We start from the raw sequence: 11,575 nt of genomic DNA on the forward strand, positions 1-11,575 counted from the left end.
ATCATTAATCGAGCTGGAGGCACCCGAATATCTCCATTGGTAAAAACACTGTAAGGGTTAACAAAACAGACATTTGCAATGACCAGGGTTCCCACACATTTTTTACCAATGAATTTCCAAAGCTTTTCCAAAACCTTTCCAGAATATTTAACCCAATTTCCAGGACTAAAGTATATAACAATAATTCAGCACAATAAAGAGTCGCTTACTGCAATGCCCAAAGACAGGCAGTGTAGCAAAAATAAAGCGTGCACGCTGCGAACGGACAGTGGTATGCATGCGGATTGTGAACAATGGAAACACACGTGCCCATGCCAAAAGGTATGAAAATCGTGGCAGAGAACCCTCAAAGTCGATTTATGGTGGCAGTAAATGAGTTAACAAAATCAATAACCAAAAACAATGCATAGCTATTGTTTCCAGGACCTTCCAAAACTTTTCCAGTACTGGAACAATGTTTTTCTAATTTCAAAATATTTCCAGGAATTTCATGACAGTGGGAACCATGAATGACATGCAAACAATGAAAAATATAAATTACATCTTTGTCAAATTGTATAGCCTATGACATGTTTCTTTCAACATTCACAATGATGATGTATTTGAGCAGTCAAAAGTCAATACTCACTTGATAGTGCATGACTCGTTATTAATTTTCTGGCAGCGAGCTGAAACTACTATTCTGCTGTGAACTACAGGTCGAATCTAAAATGTTCAAAACAAATGGAAATAAACAACATATCTAACTGTGTTAAATAGGCATTAATATGAAGAAGGAATGACAGGCATTAATATGAGTTAGTAGATTAAAGGCATATTAAACTTGCTGTTGTTTATTTATAACAATGGTACAAGTGTTCAGGGACTTCACTTTGGTTAGAGACACACATTTATAACAAATAAAAGTAAAAGATTGTTGTAAGCAGCACTATGTAGTGTGGGGCAGGCCTATTAGTGGCCACTTTGGACACAAATAACAAGGCAGCCAACATCTTTTAACTTCATTACCCAAGAGTCTCTGCAAGCATGGCCAGCAAGGACGTGCTGTGGTTGGCTAGTCTTCGCTTTGACTGACAGTTCTGCCTTGGTGCCTTCATACATGTTATTTTACCAGCTTATAGTGAATCAGGCCCATTGTCTTCCCTACATACTGTGTAGTAATACAGTCAGGGCCCTAGCGAGGACCCCCCTGAGGCTGAGTCTATACATTTATGGAAGGATGATTGTTATTGCTTAAACATGTAACTTGTATACATGTTCAAAATGTTTCAATAACAGTGGAAAAAAAGCAGATGTGCTATACATTTGAGCCCATTATGCTCTAATGTTCTATCTCTAATTGTTTTCAACATTGGGTCCAGGGACCACAAGGGGTCCTTCACGGGATTCCAGGGTGTAGTTCACCTTCACCATTATTACCTACCATGCAGCTAAAATGGCTTAGAGAAGGCCTATATTTTAATCAGTTTCATTGTTATCTCTCTACCTACATTATACATTTAGAATTCAAGGAAGTCTGGACCAAAATGACAAACCATATTGGACCAAATTATTATCATTATTATTAAATAAATAAGTTTGCAAATGGTGGTCCATGGCTATAATGTTATATCAAACTGGGGGTCCTTGAGATTGTCACATTAAGCAGGAAACATGAATCATACATTTGTTCATATTTAACCAGTTAAATGGTCTCATTGTGGTCTTACCTTTTTGTTCTTCTTCCGCTGTGGCTTTCTTGTTGTTATTTGGCAATAGCTGCAAAGATGAAGTGATCCCATACATGATAAAGCTACAGTTAATGATTTAGCAAGACAGTTCAACAGGTGACTCAATTAATATTCTTTGATTGTTTAGGGTGCCTGAGTCAGTTTACAAGCTGGGCAATCAAGCAATGGAAAGTGTGGATAACTGATGTCTAATTGCTATAGTAGCCTAATTAGGCCAATTATCACGCCATATGTACCTACTCGAGCTTTTTGAAACGTTCCACTCCAGCAGCAACATAACTTTCTCCGTGCTGCAAATTGTCCAAGTCGACAACTCTGTGTCCCTCTCTGGGAGTGTAGACATTCCTCACAGCTCCGAAGGGAGCTTCAATTCCATGGGTCACGGAGGTCAGAAAGCTGCCAAACGTTGACACGTGTCGCTGATTGACCACTATCTTTCTCCCGGGGAAGAAAGCGTCCCCGTTTCTGTACACCACAATTGTTTTGGTCGGAGGCAGTCTGGAGTTTGTTGCAGCCATACTCGACGTGTCAGACATACCACCACCACATCAACAGTGAAGGCAGACAGTCTGTACACAACCTCTGGTGCATGCATGGGCAAAAGTCAGCTCACCAGCTGGCTCGTGGCTAGTTTAGTCAGTTTTTAAGCAAGCTTTCTGCAGACGTGGAGATATCTGATATGGAAACCTGTTCCCTAATTCACTTGAGAGGATAGTATCAAGAAACCTATCCGCTGCCCAGTGCTGCTTGGTTGGCTGGTATTGTCTTTTTCCTGGTCTTTTCAAGTGACTCATCCACGTGTTCCCAGGGAAACGAGAAGAAAGGTCACGTGCATTTGTTTTGGCCTTTTCAGCATATGCCTTGTTATGGAAGATCATTTCCGCCAATGTGATCTGGGGTGGGCGGGGTGCGGTGGGGATGCTCCTGTGAGTCATTATAATGAGAAACGAGTAGCCTATATTTCAAAAATAATGATTATCTCCAAATAATGAGAAACTGGGTCGAAATAATTAATTTGTAGCTCAAAAATATAATGCCAAAACTTCCACAATGACTTTATGGGAAACTTTATCAAAATAATGACTCAGTAGGCCTATCTCAAAAATAACGATTTGACTTGGTAGGCTATCTCAAAATAATGAGAAACATTATTCATAATTCTGAGCACTTTTTTTTTCATCACATCATTTCCCCTTGGGTTTGCAGTTGCACATGTTTTATTTGATATAATTTCAGAAACATTATTTACTGTATGGAAGGTGCAATAAATAGTTTAATATTATGTATTTATGTGTAGTATTAATATTATTGTTGTTGTTGTGTTGGATAATAATGATAGAAGACTAGTTGTTGTAGAAGCCACACACACACACACACACACACACACACACACACACACACACACACACACACACACACACAGCCCGTTGTTGTAAATGTAAATTAACTAAATTTAGCCTTACGTGGTTGGTGGTATTGGGAAAATGTAGTCTAATATGTGCTGCTCACGTATTTCCAGATAGCTGCCCTAATCCCCCATTTGGAATGCATTTTTGCTCACCACAGATTGTCTGGCAGTCCACTGCCAGACAGAGCTGTCCAAATTGTTTACCACAGGGCAGAGGTAACCAGAGATTGCACCAACAATGGCACCTAATTGGGTTTTGCTAGACAACTCCTGGTCAATGAAATGCATAATTCATCTCTCCATTAATTATTCATTTCTTAAGGGACTCGTGCTGTGCTTTATTAGGAGAACTGCATCATGCATATTCAAATTATTCTGTCTTCTTAGGGAGAGGCAGTATCATCCGAAGTGAGATGCCCATCTTCAAAAATAATATCAGCCACAGCTGTGAAAATAACCCATTAATTACACAATAAAGTACAGAGATGTTCAAATGGAAAGACATACTATATCCTACTAAAATGGCACCCAATGGCCAGTTTGTTCTTGATCTTGCATTACATGTTGATACAATTGAATATAATATATTTCTTGTGGTTGAGGGTAATATGATTTTTTTAATCAATACCTATCATTTTCTATGAAAACTACTCTCTATTTCCCCAAGCAACTCAGGATTTAGAGATTAATTTTCAGTAACCTTCAGACTTTGTAAACTGATAAGTTTGGGTGACACCATGGTCATCCAAACCAGGGATTCTTTTCACAAGATCCCTCTTTGTTGATACTGGATTACTGGATGTGATTCACATGTAATCCTGTATCACATAAAAGGTCATCTGACAACCTAAAGTACACTACAGCACATAAGATTTTAAAATGTATAAGCACAATGATATATGAATATAATGAATAGCCTATATCTGCCACTATAACCACCCCACATAGCTGCATATGCATACAGATCTACCGGTACATATTATGTGTTTATTTGGATTGTTGCATTGTAATACGATTTTTGTCCACTGGATGGCAGCTCTTCTATGGCTGTTGGGAGGACTCATACAGTAGCTCTGGACAAAGCCAGGTCAGACAGGCTCTCTGCCAAAAGCCTTACAAGAGGTACACTTTTTGGGGGGCACTATGGCGCAGTCGGTCGCCTCACAGCTTGAAGGTCCTGGGTTCGATTTCAGCCGGGGGACGCTGTGGGCGTGTGTTAAGGCGAAAGGGCCTTTCTGTGTGTGTCTCCTAGGGTAGATACCCTCACAAAAACATGCAGTAATTCTGGTCTCTATAATGCCTTCCCCTGGGCCAGCCGGGGCACCTGATGGAGGGGAATGGAACTGGTAGGAATAACGCGTTCCTTCCACGCGCTACGTCCAAACGGGGAAGCTTCCCCCATTCAGGTGATAAGAAGCAGCCTGCTCAGTCCTCATGCACTGAAGGAAGCATGAGCTTAGTTCGGGGCCCTCCCCAGGTTGGCAGAGGGAGAGCAGAGCCCATACAGCTTAGGCAATGGACCAATCCCCAATCACATACACACCCATTGTAACTGTTACAATGGGTGTGTATGTGATTGGGGATTGGTCCATTGGCACTGGTTGAAAAATTGGTTACAAAATCGTGGGATAAAAATGTAGAAGAGAAAAGGTACACTAGTCTTGTTGTAGAGGGCCTGCACCCCTTCTATGTGATTGCAAGTCTACTCTTCTAATGCAGTCGTAATAAAAGACAGAAGACATGAGGCTAAGCGACTTATCTTTAATGATGAGTAACCTGAAATTACTACAGTATAGGCCTATACACAATTTTACTTCAGAATGCTGTGTGAATTACAAAAATAAATAACTTCATCATATGCCTTTCATTTAGCAATGGTATTGCAGTCAACAAGGGGAATACATTACATAAAGAATAAATTTGACTATTTTGCACAATTGCAGTTGGATATCATTTTGCCATTTGCTTTGAAGGCAGGAGATGGGAAAGTTGAGCAACATCTTTGTTTAACTCAAATATCTTTGCTCCACGTGTGGCTTCCTTCCTCTGTATTTAGGACACACTCAACTTCTGTTTCAAATCAGACCAACACACCATCTTTATCAAATTCACACACAAAGTACATGGTGGGGTGGCAGGCGACATCAGTCCAGTCCCCAGCCGCCGCCATGTCAACACAGTCCTCATCGTCGTAGGCATTGTTGGGCTCCCCTTTCCTCCATCTGCTGAAGGTGCTCATGGGAGAGCGGTCCACATAGGCAAACAGACCCTCGCGGTCCAAGTCATTTATGCCGATGTAGACTCTGCTCAGGCCTGCCTCGGTTATGTAGGCCGCTATGGCGGCGTTGGCCCCCTCATCCTTGGGCATGGCCAGGTGCCCTCCCCTCCCCTGACAGTAGATCTCAGCGTCCACGTAGCGTTTCTCCTCCTTCACCAACAGATAGACCTTACTGTCTGTCTCTTTGACGCCAGCAACAGCTGCAGGGGAGGGCAGTGCTGAAAAATGAGCACTTCCATTTCTATGATTTTCAGTGACATACCCAGTCATTTGCATTTATACGCAGAGAAACAATTATAGGAATGAACTTAAAACAAAGGTGTCACAATGAAGTTGAACAGCTAGCGTTTCAAATTATATTTCACATGTTGATTTGAGAATATCCTAGATATTTGTTTAATGATAAATCAGGAATGTTCAATAATCTTACCATTTTTAATGAACTTCAGCTCGGAAGACAACTGGGCCACGACAATGTCCATTTCCCCAATCATCTTTCTCAGAGGTGTGCACTCACATGGAACACCTGATGAGGCAAAACTGTGGAGGATTACTGCACTGACCTCTCGATTAATGTCATGTTTTGTGTGGTTAATGCTCCAGTATGCCATTAAATAAATTGTAGTAAATGTTCTACCTGGCTCTCCGTTGGGGCCCTTTGGACCTGCATCTCCCATATCTCCCTTTACACCTGAGACAAGAGTCAAGTAAATGTTAAACAGTAAACATATAGTATTCATACAAGTATATGGGTAGCCTACAGCACTAGTTTATAATAACCTTTGATTCCTCTTGGGCCCATTTTGCCATAATGTCCCATGATGCCCTTCTGTCCTTTAACTCCGAGTTGGCCTATAAAACAAAAACAAAAACAATGCAATGTGAGAAGTGTTTATGTGGGCACTTTACAGAAACAAATTACATAGATAAATCAACCTGACTGAAGTAAGTTGCCGTATCCAAATAGCCTCTCAAAAGAGTAAGCATTAATACAAATTGCTTATACTCAAATTCTGATTTCTGGACCGCCAGTTTATTACTTCTTATATAAAATATATATTATGCAAGGATACATTAAAATACTGTGCCATGTGTCTGCAATGTACTGTAACATAGAACATTCATTCCTCATTAAAGCCCCAAGTAAACACTTGTCAGTAGCAGTGCATTCTGGGCATAATTTCTCATCCGACTTCTGACCCTAAAGTAAACACTTGGTAGTCTCTGGGCTGCCTGGTTGTGATCCAGACTAGAGTATCCAGCCAGCACAAAACATTCAGCCCATGACTCTACTACTAGCTTAATAACTACAATGTTGTCTTTTTTTTATGTCCATATTTGTATTTAAGTTCTTATACAGTATAACTAAATGCATTTACGTTTTGAGCTTGCAGATGCTACCTTTGTGTGACAAAAAATAGAATGACAAGGTAGGGCATTCATTTACCAAAAAAGTTACAATACGGAGATAAGCGGTGTCTGCCCGACAGTATCCACGAGTTTCCAACGCCCCATAGTGCATTGCGCAGACGTCTGTACCGAGCTTCCGGCGCCGATTTACAAGCTCACAACGGGTTGCATCTGCGACGCGACGTGAGCTTGTATGTCTGCTGTTAAACCCGGAAGTTTGGTCCCGATAGTCTCCAGTAAACTCCCGCGGAAACTTGTGGATATGTATTGTGGCCCTTTCGGGTGAGTGTGGAAATATAGTGGCCCTCTCCATAACCTAAGTTGCCCACCCCTGCTCTATGGCATGAGACATTATGATGAGAAAGCATGAGGAGCATTTGTTGAGGTGTACCGTGAATTAATTTGTATTATTTATTTCCCTGTGAAATCCTGATTTTCAAGCTAACATTAGCTATTTCCGCCCAGCGAAACATGTTGTGCGATGAAACAGGCTATAAATTACACTTAAAGGTGTTCTAATGGGAATAATATTTCTAATATAGCTAGCTGTCTAAACAGTACATATTTTCCAAGCAGGAAAACATACCAATCTCTCCGGGTGGGCCGACTCTTCCAGGTCTCCCTGGTGCACCTTTCTCCCCCTTCTCCCCTGGGTCTCCTTTACAAAGAGAAGAAATGCTGTTAGCTGTTTGTTTTTCCCCCCCCATACGTGTGTGTGTGTGTGTGTGTGTGTGTGTGTGTGTGTGTGTGTGTGTGTGTGTGTGTGTGTGTGTGTGTGTGTGTGTGTGTGTGTGCGTGTGTGTGTGTGACTGCGTGTGTGTGTGTGTGTGTGTGTGTGTGTGTGTGTGTGTGTGTGTGTGTGTGTGTGTGTGTGTGTGTGCGTGCGCGCGCGCGTTTTTAAATACACTTTCTGAGTAAAACGAACACTGTGCATTTAAAGTAGGCAGTAGGCCTATGTTCAGTATGATGATGTAATGATGTACCTTTGAGTCCAGGGACAAGGATCTGAACAGAACAGGGCTCTTCTGTCATGTGTTGTCCAAAGGATGACTGGAGCAGTATCAGCCCCATCACAGAAACAAAGAACTCCTCTCCTTTCATGCTATCTGGTGATTATTGGCCAAAACTGAATAAAGACAAATGGAGAAAGTGATGGTGTGAGTATATTTATGTTTTTTGTTTTGAATCAGAACTCAGTAACTCACTGATTACATTATTTATAACAAATTTAAGTAATGACATACATTATCACCTAAACTGTCAGAGTAAACACAGCCGTCATCCATCATACCCTAGTATCAGTGAGACTGAATTGCTGCAACATTCTTGAGAAGGCAGACTGATAACATGTGTCAGATTCCTATGGTATTTTAAAAGCTTTTAAACATAGACCTTAAGGCAAACATTTATCAAAAAATTGCTTCTATCATGAAACAGAAAAGCTCACAACGAATTGCAATATGAGGAATTCTGAGCTTGTAGATCAGCTATTTACAGTGAAGAGATTTAGTGTAGAGGGGAAAAAAGGAGGGTGCCCCACTATAAACCCCTGCGGGACTGTGGTCAACAAAGGGTTTAAGTGGTTAACCCTTGATGACTTCAAGTAACGAACCTAAATCTTAATCCAAGCCACGTTAAGTTTTAATTATACATTTGCAGTCGAGCGAAGAACTTCTGTACTGTACTGTATGCATTCAGCACATGCAAGAAAGTACAAGCCAATTCATCTAAGGCCACAAAAGCGTCATATCATGGATTCAGTAAACTCAAAGATTTTTAAAAGAAAAAGATCCATGCTTGACATAAATAATTAATTTAGTCACTGGAATTTCACAATTTTACACCATATTGTATTTTTGATATCTGCACTTAAAGTATTATGACTCACCTTAATGGATTTTTCCAGCCAGAAGCAGAAAAGAGCATCAGCCTGCAAAAGTTAACACAAATGATCCTCATGAGTTCATCGGGGCATTGAACAGTGGTGTTGTCTCAGAGAGCATTTCATCTTTTTCCTCCTCAGCCCAGAATGTGTGTGATAGGCTATCCATAAACAGTGTTACAGATAAAACAGCCCCAAGCAGCAGCTGTGGGGCCCCACAGATAATTGGATGGGAAAGCAGCAGGCTGATTGACAGCAGCACTGCCTGATAACACACAAGCCCGATTATATACTTCGTCGTACGACGGAGTCGTGCACCGAAAATAAGCGATCGACAAGTTCACAAATGCATTGCATGGCTATGCATTGTGAGCTTGTAGATCGGCATGTAGATTGGCGGTCACATTAAATGTTACCTGAACTGACGAAAAAATGCCAGTTCCTTTTGGGAAGGTGTCTTCAAAACGCCATTGCTCACATTTATTTATTATTTTGTGAACATAATATTACAATTAAGTTATTTATTGGCAATGATTACTTTGGCTGTTGATTTGAAATTAACTGCCAAAGGAAACGCAACAGTAACTGTCTCAATGAAGGAGAGATTGTCAGTGATGTAGAAGACATTCATTTAATGAATTGAAGTGCAATATCAATCAATTACCTCACAATTGACACCTTACCTGACATCTTCCCTCTGTTCAGGATTAGGGTCAAAGGGGGAGGGGGGGATAACAACTGTACATAGGACCTACACACCTTTTGTAATAACTAATCACAGGGGCGGCTCCAGGGGGGGCTAGATGGGGCTAGATGCACATCTCCACCAGGCCGGGACTAGACTGATGTCATCAACATGACATCAGTACTTAGAGGCCACGGTACCAATTTAAGTGGCAGAACACACAATATAACTGTATTCAACAACACTTGAAGAGGCTGCTTTTATTCACCATTGTCTGTTTGTGAAATGTTGAGGTGGACCGTATGGCTGAAGGAAGGACAGGGACCAACAAAATGCTTTGATGCTGCAGTTCCTGTGGGACCCGAGGTGTACTTCTTTGGAAGATATGAATTATTAGGTGTGCATTACAGTGGTCAGATTGATGTGCACATCTTCAACACAGTGTCCTTGCGCTGGAGTAAGTTGTCCCCGGTGACAAATGGAAGAGGAGAGGTTCCCTCCTGGCGCGTGGACCACACGGGTGAACTGATACATGATATAATTTACCTCTGGGGAGGTTACCCACGGCCACAATGCAACATTCTTTATACATTTGATGTGGACACCCACAGGTGGTTGAAGCCCGAGGTGTCAGGGACCGTTCCAGAGGGGAAGCGGAGTCACTCTGCCTGTGTCTTGGGGAAGCTCATGTACGTCCATGGAGGATACAGCGAACATGGACGTGTATGCACTAATGACATCTACAAGTTGGTCTTTAATTAACACCAGAGGCACTATACCAGCTGTTTCAGCATATCACTCTGCCACCATCATTGGGACAAAGATGTTTGCATTTGGGGGCTGGGGCCGGGGAGGGGGAGGCAAGGATGAATACTACAACAACATCACAGTGTTTGACACAGAGACCAACTGCTGGCTGAGAACACCTTCTGCACAGCTCCTTCCAAAACGACGCTGTTGTCATTCAGCCTTTACCTACAATGGAGAGCTTTATATATTTGGTGGCAACAATGATATCCAGACCTTCAAAGATCTGTGGAAATTCAATCCAGAAACTCTCACCTGGAAGAAGTTTGAGCCCAAGGGAAAAGGCCCGCATTTCATGACAGAGATGTGCTGTTGCATGGTGGGAGGTCGTATCGTCCTCTTTGGAGGATACCCCAGACCCTGTGACCTGTACATATTAGACTTGAGTCCTAGTCTTAAGTCCTTATGCAAGCTGGCAGTTATTCAGTACAGTGTGGAGCAGTCGGGACTCCCACATGACATCAGGTGGGAACTGACAGCCATGACTAAAGAACAGTAAACAGTAGTGGACAAACTAGTAGTTTTGAGAGAGCTGGTGACTAAATAACTACATTGGATCCTTTTTTTCCATTTCCTGAAAAGTAACCATTTTGGACAAAAAGGTTTCCACCCGACAGTGACGATATGAGGTCATAGTGTCACAGAACAGCTTGTCTGCTCTCTGCTGTATACAGATCTAATGGCCTGTGATTCCACACCACTACGATACATCACCATCATGTCAGCTATACTGAGAGGTGTCAGGCATAATCGCCTATAACATTTTCGCCAGGTCTTTTCGCGGGGCACTTTTGCCTTGGAGGAGAGTCTTTTCACCTACCTGTCTGAGCCATTTCGCCTACCCTCAATTCTGCTGTCAGACTGTCCATGTTTTCATATTATCTCTTTGTCATTTAAATATTATAGTGACTGTGACAGTGGTGTTACATGTCAAACCTACACACGGCTATCCTATGCACTCCATAGTAATCACATAAATACAGAGCTATTGGAATCAGGTGCGCCCAAATAATTAATTAATCCATGTCCCGATACTATACATTCTTTGGTGCAGTATTGAACAGTATTGTAAAATGAACAGTATTGTAGGCCTGTTTTAACATTAGGCTATACAAAATATATATGAAGGCTATTAGCCTATATAGGTCTATATAAGATATGCTACACCTAAATAGCCTATAGAATCAACCTTGTCTGTCAACAGGCATAAAAAACTATTTTGCAATTTTTTAGGAATAAAATGTGATGTAAATAATAAATGTCAAGTAAACTGTTAGATTCACTTGACACCACTGTCACAGTCACTATAATATTTAAATGACAAAGAGATAATTTGCAAACATGGACAGTCTGACAGCAGAATTGAGGGTAGGCG

The 11,575-nt window shown here is 41.5% G+C and overlaps 2 protein-coding genes across 3 annotated transcripts in view; both read right to left on the reverse strand.

Annotated features, from left to right (window-relative positions):
• The window catches only part of LOC308306307 (sorting nexin-14-like), a 450,899-nt gene that overhangs the window by 252,364 nt on the left and 186,960 nt on the right, over positions 1–11,575 (reverse strand). The window lies entirely within an intron of this gene.
• Positions 4,886–8,845, reverse strand: colec11 (collectin sub-family member 11). Of its 2 annotated transcripts, none has more exons than XM_080750349.1 (7): positions 8,715–8,845; positions 7,810–7,952; positions 7,413–7,484; positions 6,197–6,268; positions 6,054–6,107; positions 5,847–5,942; positions 4,886–5,616 (listed from the first exon to the last, which is right to left on the reverse strand). In XM_080750349.1, exons 2-7 carry the CDS (start codon positions 7,925–7,927, stop codon positions 5,219–5,221), a joined length of 810 nt encoding a protein of 269 aa, XP_080606475.1. In that variant the 5' UTR covers positions 7,928–7,952; positions 8,715–8,845; the 3' UTR covers positions 4,886–5,218. The 2 variants fall into 2 exon arrangements, with proteins under 2 accessions (XP_080606475.1, XP_080606474.1); XM_080750348.1 differs by having other exon boundaries at positions 4,886–5,634.

This window comes from Nannobrachium achirus, assembly GCF_963921795.1.
Source record: "Nannobrachium achirus genome assembly, chromosome: 20".
NCBI classification, from domain to species: domain Eukaryota; kingdom Metazoa; phylum Chordata; class Actinopteri; order Myctophiformes; family Myctophidae; genus Nannobrachium; species Nannobrachium achirus.